Here is a 15,253-nt window from a genome sequence, read left to right as displayed (position 1 = left end):
GTGCCTGGCATCTTTTTTTGCATCTTTTTTCACTGCAAATGCGTCCTCTAAGTAAATATGTGATGTGACTAGGATGCACCAGGAGACTGCACGGATTACTTTGATATGCAACACTTGTATATCTTTGTTGCAAATTAGTCTCTGAATACAAAGTGCTACAATGTAGCGTCTGCAGCTTTTTTCCATTCAAAGTTCCGTTGTGCTTCATATACAGACTCACACACAGATATACAAGAGTCACATATCAAATTATTCAGCACAATCTGCTGATGGGGCCTTTGCGCATTGTATTACGACATAGATGCATTTTTGGCGATCAAAGATGCAATAAATATGTCCGGCGCTGGCAGAGTCTCGCGGGACCTGGCGGCTCACTCACACCAGGCAAGTCGCGCTGTGTGGGCGGGATTGAGGCCAGAGGACACCTCTGTATGTTAGCCCCCATGTCACTGATGTTAGCTGTGTGCTAGTAAGTAGATTAACCTTCTTCCTGTGTATATCAAATGTTGTTTTCTTGAGAGAGATAATGTTCCATTTTATTTTCATACCTAAGGATGAGATATATGAAAAATATATGAAACTAAAAAAGACTCAGTTCAGTTCCGTATCCGTTCCCTGTGACCATCTGTTTGTCTCTGTGTCGGCACTCCTGCAGTAGATTTTATATTGATTGTACAGTGGAACAAAGAAATGGATTTTGAAAAAGGGATCACTGATCCCTATACTGCAGAGGTTGGAGAATGCAATGGTAAGGGGTATATTGTACATGCCACTGCAAAAACAGCATTTCAACTGGTGTAATTTATATAAAAGCAAACCAAGCACCCATGTTCATCAGTGATCCTGCTCCACCAGGTAAGGACGAATTAGGAGAGGAGGGGGCCAGTGTGCAGCCTCTATACGGGGCCCCCTCCTCTTTCTGCGGTGCGAGTAGACTGAGTCACTGTGTACTGCACATGCGCTGGTCTCTGGGAACTTGGCCCCTCCCGCAGTGGGGCTCATTGGGGATTGCCCCGTGCCCCTGTGAGCCAGCCCGACCCTGGAAACACCTTTAAAGGGATTAAACTAAACAAAACAAAGTGGAGTCACATTTTAATTATGAGTTGGATATTACATAATCTTTTCAAAAAAGTCCATGTGCTGCACTCCCATACCAAAATTGTTTAATTTGCTGCATTTTGTAGTAAACTGGGCTTTATAAATTATGTCTAAATTTCAAGCATAAATTGATGAAGTTGGCAAAGATATTCTAACACTTCAAAAACACATGTAAATAATGCAATACTACCACAAGGTATTTGAAATTGTGTCTATTCCTTGTAAAGTGTCTCAGCGATAGATCCCTGCTGTGCCCGTCACTAGCCTGTCAACAACAAACTTATGCTGGGTACACGCTGGCCGATATATTGGCCGATCAATTGATCGCCCAATATATCGTGTCCCCGTCGGCCAGTGTGTACAGACGATATGTCTGTGAACAACGTCATTCACAAACATATCGCATTGGCTGTGCTGCACAGCCAATGAACAGATATGTCTGCAGACATATCTGTCCATCGGCAAGTGTGTACGGGCAATCAGCCAATCGCCCATACACAGGGGTGCAGAGAGGGGGGGAGGGAGAGCCGCAAGCTCTCTACTACTTACCCGGGTCCGGCACAGCTCCCCATCCACAGCAGAGTGTGCTGGGCTGCACTGGGAGACTGTCCGAGGCTGCTAAAGCAGCAGCCCGAGCAGGCCACGCCTTCCACGATTAGTCCACGCCCCCTCCCCGGCCGCCGGGACCCGCTGCCGTATGCAGTTGATGGTCGTTCAGTGTGTATGAACGACCATCATCTGCAGATATATCTGTCAGGTGTCTACCCACGTTCAATGTGTCTAGAAAAAAAGCTGAAATGTTTTGTGTATTTATATATTTTTTAATGTCCAAAGTAATTAATTCAACAGCAATTTTGTGAGCTGAACTAATAATCATGAAAATACAGCCTAGCAGCTCACTTGAAAGTAGTAACGTCTGTGAGGCATGAGGCACAAATTGCCTTATTAAAATCTCTAGTTTCTAATGAACTGATAAACTACATTCTTACTAATATGGGTTCAGTTGTGAAAATGGACAGGGGTACTTGGTTAGTTTGTTTTTTATTTGCTCAAATTATAAGCATTTTAATCACTTGTAGAGTGTTCACTTCTATTTATAAACTGTCCTCAATTAATTAGTATAAAGGTCAATCCAAATAGGTGCAAAGTGGGCAAATTGACACTGGAACGGCATAGAAACGCAGGCAATGCCACGACAATTTATTCCCCTTCGCGGCTCGATCTCACCACAAATTCGCACATTTTACTCGCAAGACTATGGGGCTGCACACAGAAATATGTGTGGCGGTACCGTAAGTGCGGCATACAGTACAGGAACTCGCACATAATTTGATTGACCCTTAAGTATCATATGATCCTGGCAAGGAAAACTTTGAGTCTCTTACACATTCTCTACATCAAATAAATAATTGACTTCAGCCACTCAGGAGACAACGGTATTTACCTTACAATAACCTTTGTATATATCAATGTCCTTTTAACATAGGTTCATTGTTTATCTCCTGCCAGGTCTTTAGGAATCAATGCAAATTCTTCTGGGTTTATTCAGATTCTTACATTAAAATATGCCAGGCATTTTTCCCAGGAATTACAAGAATGTCTTAAAATCTCTGCTCAGAGTTCATCTTGAGGAACTTTACCATCCCTGTCTGTGAACTGAAAGGGACCTAGACTGGATTTCAAGAGCCAGCACTTTATCTGATTGCCCTTTGTCCTGAGCCAATAAAGCAGAAAGATACCTCTTTCCTTACTGACACAAACCTTCAGAAACTCTGCTGCAAGTTCTCTCAAAATAGGAGTTATTTGCTGAGGAAATTGCTATATTGCTGTTATAGCTTTGACAAACTCATAAATCACCACAGTAATCTCAACAGATAATGACACTCGAGAAAATCATCTATTCAAACATTATAGATGATAAATTCAATTGGATTCGGTTTTACCTCAAATTACCCCTATGGGAGATATTTCGAGGATAGGCCTAACCAAGCCTGCGTTCTTCAGCGATGTTGAGATGAAGTAGAGAGGTTTGTTTTCCTAAGTGCAATCAAGTCGCTGTACTTCACACCACTAGTTTTGGGTCTTTCTCATTTTATTTCATTTTAATCTTTGTTAGGAGCCACTCATATAAATGTCGATTATACATTGGGCAATAATGTGTTATTTTTATGGATATACATAATCCATAATTTAAGATCAACCTGAATTTGGTTGTGGAATATTGAAATGAAATCCTAGTTTGCTTATTAACATGAAACAACAGTAAAATGTATTTAACTTTAGCTCTTGGGAGTGTCGTGTGCCGTGCTTGCTAATATCCTAGGAAAATCCGTTTTGGCCAGTTTCCTGAATTAAATTCTGGATTTCGGGCATTCCTACTTATTTTATGATTGATATGTTCATTGGGAATTGCATTTATCTTTTAATTTCATGAGGGACATGCAAAAGACAATGGGATGTAAGAGATTATTTATAATTAAACACTTTGCGGACCCGACTGATGCAATGTTAGCGCACTATATTCCTTAAACAGACATGAATAGTGGCTGGGGAGTACTTGTGTCCATCTTCCCGTAACCCTGGTGAGTGTTATTTCTTTAAGTCTTTTTTTTATTATTATTTTGTTTGCAATTAAATTGTATGGAAAAATAACCGTAGCCCTAATGAAATGATTGCTTATTTTAAAATAGGAATGTATATTATATTTTCTCATCTTAGGGCATTTCTTTATATGAAACAAATATTCTCTTTCATCCAATTGGAGGACATTCCAAAAATGGAGTGTAGAGGGTCGTTCAGGAGTTGGGGAGGGGGGAGCTGTACCAAACTGTCTAAAGAGGACTAGTGTAGAAGTGTATTTTTTTTTTTTATTTACTACTGCTACAGCAGCATCTACTGGCTGGAATAAGCCTGTAGTGAAGACTGGGGTAGATGAGACTGGGTGATTACATATTAGCAAATGTCCCAAAGCTTATACAGCCTGGACAGGTCAGGTGGAACATCGATGAACCAGGAGTAAAGTTGCATAAGAGTATCTGTAGAATAGACAACATACATCTCTGGACTGGGCCTTAAGAGGAGTTGCATATCCACACCAGTAATACCTCTGCCTCGGAGGTATTTACCTCAGGAAGAACATGTAAGGCATGCGATATGACTGGAGTATAATAAACCTCGAGGTTTTTGAAGTCTCATCACATTGGGCAAACAAGTGTTTATGACTGGGCTGTTTTGGTTAGCCAATAGGCAGGGGTTTCTAGGTAGTAAGGGAAGTTGCTTGTGAGTTCATATGATCCTGCTGGGTTAGGGGTGGTCTATTTCCTTCTTTCCTCCCATCCCATTTGTTGTCAGCTTTTTGCGGAAGGGTTGTGATTGTTTGTGCTCTGAGGTGCAGTTCCTGCCAGTGGGAGAGTAAGCGAATGTTACCCTGCGTGGGACAGAGGCATCACCAGCCCAGGTGTGCTTCTCCCATTGGGTTGTGGGCAGATGGTTGGGTGGATAGCCTCCTATCTGTTGTTTGTCCCCAAAAGGGGTGGCAGTTGTCCTTCCCCCATTTGAGTTGTTTGGAGGAGGAGTAGGCAGTTAGCCACATCCTCTTTCAGTTGGTTAGGGCATTGGGCCCTGTATTGTTTAGTTAAGTTTAAATACTATTTACAGTGCTTCATGCTAGGCCGTCATTTTGCCACCACACTTCTTGATCCTACAAATAAAAAGCTGACCCTTCTAATTGTCAATCTCCTATCCCTGTCGCTATTTAATTAAGGTTACGCTTATGTGTGAATGTGAACAGACATAGGACGATAGAGCGTTTAAAGCAGAACCGCCAATACTGACAGACATTCGGCACCACTGCTTGCTGTGTTATCTCTTTTTCTGTGCATTTCTTTTCTGTCAGCCTTCCCAATGTATAATAATGCACTTAGAGGCATTCAATTTGCATAATTTGGCAAATTATGTTGTTATTCTTCTGGTAATTTTCTGTAAAAAGCTCAAAAATGGGTTTAATTATTTGGGCCTTGTATTTTGGGATGTTGTGTAGATGGGAAATTAATTTTTCAACTTGCAGATGAGAGTTACAAGTGGTTATACCCAATATTTATTAAAGTTTCTTAAAAACTATTGAAAAATCACTTTAAATTATTTTGGTGTACAGAAAAAATGATTGTAAAGGATTTAATTTGGTGAAAAACATTTTGCTAACTATCATGTGTCTACTGTTAAGAAAAATGGTAAAACGCAGGCATTTAACACCTTTTAAGAACCTCATATACTTTGCTTCTAGCCTTCTATACTGTTATCCAAAGTTATTTGCTGCTTTTCTGAGATTCAGGGTGATTTCCCACAAGTCGCACTCTGTTGATTTAAAGCGTGGGTGCCGCGTTAAGTATTTTCTAATTGAATGGCAAGGGACGTGCATACTGAAAATAGGTTGCTATATGTACGTTAAGTTGGCCAGTGGTAAAATCTTAATGCGATTTATTGAATTCACCCATAGGGCAAAATTTACTAAGCGGAAGTTTGACAGCGGTTTCTATTCTATTCTAAACCCCGGCGGTTTGGTGGTGGTTTCTATTCTAAACACTGGGGGTTTGGTGGCGGTTTTGCATTGGTTTCTAAATAACAGCCCTGTTCTATTCTATTCTAAAATGTGTTTTGACTGTGGTTTGGCGGCGGTTTTGCTTTCTGCAGATTTACTAAGGCCAAAACCGCTGCAAAACTACCAAAACAGCGCTTGTGATAGCCTTTTCCCACCACAACATTGCGAGCAGTTCAGGCTAAAATACAACCTAGTCACGTGTGTAATGACACTACTTTACTAATTATGCACACCCATTAAACGCAGTTCTGACGGTCGGGCACGCCTGCGTTTGCCCATCCACACCCCCGTTTACAAGCACCTTCCCCTGTTACCACCCACAAACGGCGCAATCTGTCACTCAAAATAGCGGCCCGGCTACGGGCGAGCACTTTCCCATCGCAATGACTGGTTCGCGCACGCGCATTGTGACTCATACGCATGCGCAGATTGCCCTTAGTTTTTGAAAATCTTTGTTATATTATGAAGAATGTTACCAGCAGCATTTTATTATAAAGCAGCTTACTGGGCCTTAAGTTTCTTGTCATGTTGTAATTATTAAAGTGCACCTCTCACATACAGTGGAGGGATCCATATTGTGAGCTGAACCAAAAATTCATCCTGTGAAATTTTCTATGAACTCCTGATATCACGGTTCCTTGTACCCCCCTCTGGAATGTCACATACAGGGGCGTATCTATAATGCACCCATATTTTTAATACTTATCTCTTCGAAATCCCACGTCGTCGCTATCAGTTGTAGATGCGCAGTAATGCGCAGACCAGTGTCCAGAGTCTACTGCTGCGGCGCTCTGCTCATTGCGCTGCTGGAGAGAGAGGAGGGATTCCCGGATTGAGACTGTACACATGCCCCCTCCTCTCTTAATTCGCCCCTGGTCACACAGCTTATGTATATTGATTGCATTTTATAAATTTCTAGATTCATAGATGAGCATATCAGCCAGTATACTTACTTATTTTTTTGCTATTTCATACAGGATCAACACAAACAGGCATTCCCTGCACAACTAAACAAGCCTCATGAGGCCTCCAAGCACCAGAAAAAGACAATTGTGACTCCACCAGTTTCTAGTCCTGTAACTACTAAATCATTATGTCACCAACAACCATCTCTAGAGAATAACCACTCTAATCCATTTTTAACCAATGCACTGTTGGGAAGTCACCAGCCAAATGGAGTCATTCCCTGTCTCATCCAGGATGCCCCTCTGGCACTCACCACCAAATTAAAGCGGGAAAATAAAGTAAATGAAAATATGGCGGCTTCCCCTAGTTCCCAGTTTTCCTCACCAATCAATCTGACTTCCTGTGTGAAAAAGAATTCATCCAGCAAGTCAGTCTCCGGGCCAGCAGGCTCCCCTTTATTACACAATCTCTGTAAGGAGAAAACGAATAACTCTGCACCAGCAATAAAAACACCCCATCATCTCAGTGCTCCAAAGTCCTTATTGGACAAGTTCCGAGGTACAGATTCGGATATCCCCAGCAGCAAAGATTCCGATGACTCGAATGAAGAGGATGACGACGAAGATGATGATGAGGATGATGAAGAGGAGGATGAAGATGATGAAGACGACGATTCTGATAGTCAGTCAGGTCCGTAGCCTGTCAATGTTTTTCTTCATTTCTTTTTTTACTTTTTAATGGATACATCCAATTTCTCTTAAACTAAATACTTTATAATCCTAATAAGAGCCTGGTGTCTGTAAAACAGCCTATAGTTGTCCTAAACAACATGGCTGCTCATGTTGTTATGGGTGTATCCCAAAGATTGTGTTGTGTTGTTATTTTGTTTTTTATAAACTAATTAGCAAATATATTTATATGTCAAATAATATTGTGTAATAGTTATTTCGGTAGCAATAGTACAATTAATTTGCAGACCTGGATTGAATAACTTTTAACCATACTTGCCTAGTTTTCCAGAATGCATAGGAGTCTTGCACATTTTTTAAACTCTTCATGGTGTCCAATCCCAACCTCTCTTTTATTATACTAAGATTCTCATCACCATGGCCCTTACGCCCCATTGTTCGATGATCTGAGCACATCATTGCATAGAGAGGGGATGGGCTGTAACATTTTAAACTGAACCAGAGCAGGTTCCAAGACATAGGGTAGATCACAGAGAAAAAATAGATGAAGATGCTGTACTCTAAAGTATCATGTACGGATTGGTCCAGCTGACTGTATTATAAAAAGAAGGGAACTCTTGTGATGACATCTTGTAGCCTCTTCCCATAGCCTTGGAGGAAGGCTTCATCTCTCGTTTTAGACTAATAAAATACTTGCTCAGTCTGGCCTCTCCTTCTCATTTACTTAGAACAACCCTGATATTAGGAATAGAACTGACTGTAAAGGAGAGCAAGAGACAGATATACAGTGCTTTATGGCATTATGTGGAGTGTTTTTTTTCTGGAACTGTGCATGATTATACAGTAGTTTACCGATATACAATATATAAATCTTCTAGAACTGTACCAACATAGTAAATAATGAAGCTTTATTAGTGAAAGTGTTTTTCATATATGCTCAGAAAAGTAGTATACACAGCTTTCTCCAGTGATGAGATGGAATTATAGAAGCGGTAGTCAGGTGACAGCTGAAGGGCCAAGCTTTGGATGTTCCTGGCAAGCAAACTCACCGCCTCTGCTGCATGCTCTGGGTTCTATCAATCCACTTGTCTAAACATGAGCTGGCACCACTACTGACATGCTTGGCAAATCTGATTTGTTTTTCTGAACAGAGTCGGACAGCAATTCAGAATCTGACTCGGAAGGATCAGAAGACGATGATGATAAAGATGAATCTGACAGTGATACAGAGGGAGAGAAATCCCCACTGAAATTTAATAAAACGACTCCTTCTGTGAACAGCACAGCAAACAGCATTGCAGGCCACTCCACGCCTCTGAACCTGCAAGTCATAAAGAGCCCAACCTCTGCTCCGGCTGCCTTGTGTCCTGAAGCACAGTCCTCAGACTTCCACAGCTCCTCTGCTACTCTCAGCCCCAGTACACCATGTGGTATTTGTCTTTTTAACCATTTGTCTCCGTTTATGATGTGCATGCAGTTTACTTGGGACACGCATACGATACATTATGCATCAGAAACCTGAGCGAAACACATTCATGTCCTGCAGGAGACAGAGCAGCCAGTGAGAAGGCTTATCCTGCATTGCATCCATTAGTCATGTGAGCAGGCTTGTTGGCATGATCATTGCATACTGACCGTTGACCATCAATCTGAAGGCCAAAGGATGTATTTGTGTATTTTAATCTATAAATTGCATAATGTTTCCCTGATGGCTAACCAAAGGCAAATCCAACAGCACTGTAATAGTTTTTTAATTGACCAAATAGGTTTCATAGATTTGAAGCTTACCTAGATTACTGAAGAGATGTACGCAGGACGCACCATCCAGGCCTTGTGCATTATCAAAAAATGATATAGCAGTGTGTAACACAGTCACTCACTAGCTAGCAAAACAGTACTAACACAGGGATTCAGTGCGCTCATGTTGAGATAACACTTCATTTAGAGCTGCATTAATGCAATACGTTCTCTTCCATGCAGGATACCACTAGCCCGCACAGCTGGAAACTTGTCTTGGAGCCTTTCAAAACCAGGCTTACCTTATGGTTGGCTGGCTCTAACTCTCCCACTGTGCAAGGGGATGGCATAGGGCACTGGGCATAATGCTCTCTGCCAGGTAACCAGGGAAATACATTTATATGCTTATTACATAGAGCACAGTATCTGTAGTGTAACAAAGCAAAAATTTATTATATATTTTATACAATTATTTTTAAAAATAAAATAAAACCAGAATAACCTGTCCAGAATAGTTTGTTAGATGCAATCTCCCATACAGTGTACCCAACAAACCAACCCCCCCCTCCCCCAGTGTAAGCTATATGAATTGTTGGCCGTATTGGACTGCGGCTTGAAGGGTCCACAAGGTGAATGCAGTGGAGGGGGCCCATCCCTAAGGGGTGTGACCAGCATCTAGAGGGGGTGTGGCAAGTCAGCAAAGAGGCCATTAGAGAGTGCTTGGTCTGGGCCCCTTTATAAATCTATACAGTAAATACTGATAGTGCATGCATGATAAAGTACCAGATTGATAACTTCAATGCATAGTAGTGAATACACCATAATCCTGAAAATGTAGTATAATGTAACATATGCACAGTCTGGGAAATGATGCCTAGAGGAGAGGGTGGGCCCTAAGGTAGTGGGGCCCACCAGCGATTTTCCCTGTGGGCCAGTCTCACCCTGATTGTGGGGGATAATGTATGGATGACACAACATACTGTAGCTTGAATCCTTTTCCCAACATAATTGGGACATACATTTACAGTACCTAGTGTCATTAGCCTTCAACACTGGGGGTCTGGGTACCATATTACCTTTATCAGTCCAGGCAGTATCCAATGGAAATATTCTGTAAATATTGAAGAAAGGATGGCCACTAATTACACTCTTATTAAAAGTGTATATAGCAAAGATTATTGGCAGGCAAGAAATTATTTTATACAAATGAAAATTAGACTTAAAAGCCATTTTTCTCACCGTGAAGTTACCATTTAAACCACTTAACTGACGATTTTTTGAGCAAAACCGGTCAGAAATTGCCAGGTCTGCAGGAAAGTCTGGGGAGAGAGGAAAACAGTTCTGCACATGCGTAGAACAAATTTCCTCTCCAAAAAAAGCAGCAGGCGGTGCGTTCACACCTTGTCAGCTGAAGCACAGCTACCTGCGTTCGCATCCCATACGACCACGTCAGTTAAGTGGATTTTAGGGGCTTTAGTTGTGAACCTGTAACCACAAGAAACCAATCACCTTTTGATTATTTGCTCAAAATTCTGCATGTGTATCTCAAGCTTCCACAAATACATTATTACTATTATGCTGTACACCTCCAAATGCACAAATACAATTTCTGTAATGTAGCACTAAATATCTGAATAGGTCTCAATATCACATTCTCCTACATCCAATTAAAACTATCAGTCCAAACTTTTGTTGCTTTTCTTTAGTACAATTACAACGCACCTTTTGGTGTTGGTAAACTTGTATTTTATGAATAAATTATAACAAGAAATAATCCCCTTGGTTTAAATTTCAATGAAGTAATGTGACAGGCATGGGGACAGTGTAAGTTCTGTAAAAGATTCTGTAGATGACAAAATATCAGGGAATTTGAATTTGCGTAAGAATGAGCGTAGAAAGCATAATAACCGAACTATACTCCGGAAGGGGCTGATTAATAACAGTAGTAAATCATAGGCTTGCAAGGGTGACAATTTATCGATGATATCTGGTTTTACACTGGGGAACTGATCCCTAATATTGTTTGCAGGACAATAGTATAGGCTTACCAAGTTTGTTTATAATTATTTGCTATAACTGAAAGAAACATGAAATACTTTATATTTGTTTAAGTCAAACTCCTTATTTCTCAACAGTACATCAGTGGGCTCCCACCCATTTGCTCAGTACGGCTAAGGAACCTACTCTTGGGAAAATATGGCAGTCTGTTCCTGTCTGACTGTTCCCATCAGTGAAACTGCTTGTCATTTCACTCCATGCATCATAATCTCTCACGCATGGTTCCAAACTGTCGCCTACAGATACCAGCACTAAGCACCATGAGACTGCTGTACTGAGCAAATGGGGTGACCCCAAGGGAGGGATGGCAGGGGAGTGACCCCTACCAGCATTGATTTTACAAGGTGTAGAATTCCTGCCACAAAAGTGGAAAATTCTTTAAATTACATCTTTGATAACATGATGTTCATTTTAAACTAGTTGTTTGCTTTTACTACACAGAAAGATGCAACTGAAGTGACATATTATCAGCTATAGTCTGGCTTTTCTTAAAGCGCATTTGTTGAAGTTTTATAAAAAAAAATACATTTAACGTGGTGTTTTGTTCAATTTGTACAAGATAACAGTGTACTTTGCAAAATTTGTTAACACTTCAATATTTACAGGTTTGTTTACAAGTCTATATTTAAAGAAATAGATGGATGCTATATTGACACGAGTCTGTTTTCTGTATTGATCTTTGATCATTGCTTTTGCAATTAACACTGTAAACTTTTGTTTAAGGTTCCGGTAAGAGGCGAAGAGTAACAGACGAACGTGAACTGCGTGTTCCAATGGATTATGGGTATGTTTATTATTATTTATTACCAGTTATTTATATAGCGCACACATTTTCCGTAGCGCTTTACAGAGAATATTTGGCCATTCACATCCGTCCCTGCACCAGTGGAGCTTACACTCTATATCCTCTATCACATTCTCACACACATACACACTAGGGTAATTTTGTTAGGAGCCAATTAACCTACCAGTATATTTTTGGAGTGTGGGAGGAAACCTGAGTCCCCGGAGGAAACCCACGCAAGCACAGGGAGAATATACAAACTCCACACAGTTAGGGCCGTAGTGGGTATCGAACCAATGACCTCAGTGCTGTGAGGCAGTAACGCTAACCATTACCCCGTCTGTTTCTTAACTAGTGTTAACTAATCAACTGCCGGTTTGTGTAAGGGGGTCTTTTTTGTTTTCTGTGTTGGCTTAAAAGAGATTTTATAAATATAGTGAAAAGAGTTTTTAGCAAATAGTGATATGATGGCCATTTCATCGGAAATCTTTGAAAGTTTACAGCGAACATGGCAAGTGAGTGGGCATTATTTACAAACAAGATATAAGTCCAGAGCAAACAGGTCTCATACCCACTGGCATTTTGTTTACATGCATTTGACATGAGTTTTTAACTCCTACAAACAGGTCCTACACTAAAAACCATTGATTCTGGTGTTACTATACCCATTGCCGTTTTCCTTATGGTGCATTAGCATTTTTCTGAATGTTCCTCTCACTCGTCATATTTTCTACAAGTGAATACATCGGCAAGCTGCCTGAAGGCTGAAACGCTGGTAAAGACTGATATCAGTTGGGAATAAAGCTCTCTGCACTTAGCTATTTAGTTGCTTTTTTTTAAATAAGCCTGTAAATGGTACTTATTTCACTTTATAATAATGTAATTTAACATAGGCACCTGGAATATTGTGTAAAAAATAAACCATGTTTTACTTAGCTGGCAAAGAGAAACAAGACTGAAGAATGTGAGTGGACGCCTGCAGGGAGAAGTGACGTATTTTGCCCCATGCGGAAAGAAGTTCCGGCAGTACCCTGAAGTAATGAAGGTAATCTACTGCTTGGTTTAGATAGTGACCAGTTCTTCCCGTTGCCTAAATGTGTGTTCTGTACTGTGTTGTTGTGGATGTACATTATGTTTATTGCCACTGTTTACCCTACATCCTTGCTATCAATGTATTTATCTTTGACCTGCTAAACCCACTGGGGTAATGGCTGATTGGAATGTTATTAATATTTATGCTATAGACCTGCTGCCTGGTTCATATTGGGCATCTCTACTGCACATTGTAAAATAGCCAGACAGAGTGGTGTCTGAACAGGTATTGGACTACAACCCGGTGTGGCTATCACGTAAAATGTAGTCACACAATATTTATTCTATAACAGGCTTAAGCAATTTGTGGAACTACTGATTCCAGCATGCCCTATTAGGACTTGCAGTTTCACAGTGTCAAACATGCCAACAGTTCTGAATGGAACAAACGAATATCATGACTCTGATCTGACCAAGCCACGCCGTAATCCGCCCTTACCATGCACTTTCGGCTACTGACAACCAGGAGTGTTGGTAGGTATGCCACAGCTTAGTGTATACAAAGATTTCCACTGCAATTGGTAATGCTAAGTTAGCGTGGAATGGAAAAATATAATGTATATTATTATTTTCCTTTATATAATAATATATATTTCTCTCCATGTTGGCTAAAACAAAGGTACCCCTATTGCTGGGAGCCACAACATTGAAATTGCATGGATGAGTGGCAGTATTTTCACGCAAGTTGTAGCAGTGCTGCATGCAATGCAGAATTCACTGTACACTGTGTAACCAAAGTCATTTTTTAGGAATTTTATATTTTCAACACAACAGGGAACTCTGTAGAACTAGATCTTCACTGATTTGTACTGTTCCATAGCTGGCAGGTAATAATGATGGTTGTAGTTCAGTAACAGATGTGCCAGACCTGCAGACATCCAATCTGTCAGTGTGGGGATCACTGCATAAAAATGTGGACATTTATGTAAATGAAAAGGAGATGTTGCCCATAACAACCTATCAGATCGTGACTCTCTTCCTTCTAGTTCATTTTAGAATACAAAAGTTAATTTCTGATTGGTTCCTATGGGCAACTCCGACATCTCTACACCGCTACATGTGGAACGTATATCATACATGTCCCCCTGTGTGTTGTATCTTAATTGAGGCTGTGTGTCAGCATGTCCATTGAGGAGACGCGTGTGTCGCTGGTAGGGCTATAAGGGGGAGGGGCAAACAAATGGGCTGTCGTTCTTTCAAATCCTGAAGTGAAAAAATCTGTGATTTTTTCAGTATCTCAGCAGAAATGGAGTAATGGATATCACAAGGGACAATTTCAGCTTCAGTGCAAAAATAAGAGTGGGGGACTTCTATGAAACCAGAGATGGACCACAGGTATCCCCTTAAATAAAAAAAAACACGTAGATCTAGCATAAATGTAGCTCAAAAAAGTCATATTTCATGGAGATCTGACTTTTCTCTGCTACTCATAATCGCTGTTCCCTCTAAGCTGAGTGATCTGGAAATGATAGTGATAACAATGCCAGTCTTTTGTAAAGGGAGCACTGAACAGCAGATTCTCCTTGCAGCTCTTCCAGGGAAGAGGGTTGCTTTGATCTCTTATTTCGAGATCGCTCATCTTAGAAGTGAGCATTGCTCATTATCCACTGGAAACTAAGCTCACTTGTCTTACATTGTGATATTTTCAAATATTATCACAATGTGTTGCAATTGTTTGTGTGTAGTAGTATGTGCTGTCATTTGTGTGTCTTTAGTACTGTTTTGTGTCTATGTTTTTGGTGTTATTATGTACTCTTAATATAAAAATACTTCAAACATGACTAGATGATTCTTGTGACATGTGAAGGTAAATTAAGATTTATACATTGTTGACAGGTGCTTAGTACAGGTTGAGTCTCCCATATCCAAAATGCTTGGGACCAGGGGTGTTTTGGATAACGGAATATTCCGTATTTTGGAATATTTGCATAATATAATTAAATATCTTGGGAATGGGGCCCCAGTATACACACAGAATGTATTTATGGATTATATAAACCTTATACACATAGCCTGCAGGTCATTTTATACTATATTTTTAATAATTTTGTACATCAAAAAAAGTTTGTGTACATATATGAAATTCATTTATGTTTCATATGCGCCTTATACACACAGCCTGAAGGTTATTTTATACTATATTTTTAATAATTTGTTCTTTAAACAAAGTTTGTGTACATTGAAACATGAGAAAGCAAAGGTTTCACCTTCTCAGTCATGGTAAAAATATTCCATATTTCGGAATATTTGGATATGGAAGACTCAACCTGTACAACAATCTTTGTCCTTGTG

At 40.3% G+C, this 15,253-nt stretch overlaps 1 protein-coding gene across 21 annotated transcripts in view; it reads left to right on the top strand.

Moving 5' to 3' along the window:
- BAZ2B (bromodomain adjacent to zinc finger domain 2B) overlaps positions 1-15,253 on the top strand; it is a 267,863-nt gene that overhangs the window by 188,212 nt on the left and 64,398 nt on the right. For 17 of the 21 annotated variants that reach the window (XM_088474781.1, XM_088474783.1, XM_088474790.1 and 14 more), the window contains 5 exons: positions 6,673-7,291; positions 8,442-8,720; positions 11,809-11,869; positions 12,806-12,914; positions 14,195-14,296. In XM_088474781.1, the coding sequence (XP_088330907.1) occupies positions 6,673-7,291; positions 8,442-8,720; positions 11,809-11,869; positions 12,806-12,914; positions 14,195-14,296 (1,170 nt within the window). The remainder of the gene's footprint in view (positions 1-6,672; positions 7,292-8,441; positions 8,721-11,808; positions 11,870-12,805; positions 12,915-14,194; positions 14,297-15,253) is intronic. The other 4 variants (XM_088474799.1, XM_088474797.1, XM_088474796.1 and 1 more) reach the window with 1 other exon arrangement.

The sequence above is a fragment of the Taudactylus pleione genome, unplaced genomic scaffold (genome assembly GCF_031769625.1).
Source record: "Taudactylus pleione unplaced genomic scaffold, aTauple2 ptg000156l, whole genome shotgun sequence".
Taxonomy (NCBI): domain Eukaryota; kingdom Metazoa; phylum Chordata; class Amphibia; order Anura; family Myobatrachidae; genus Taudactylus; species Taudactylus pleione.
This window is presented reverse-complemented; position numbering and strand designations above follow the sequence as displayed.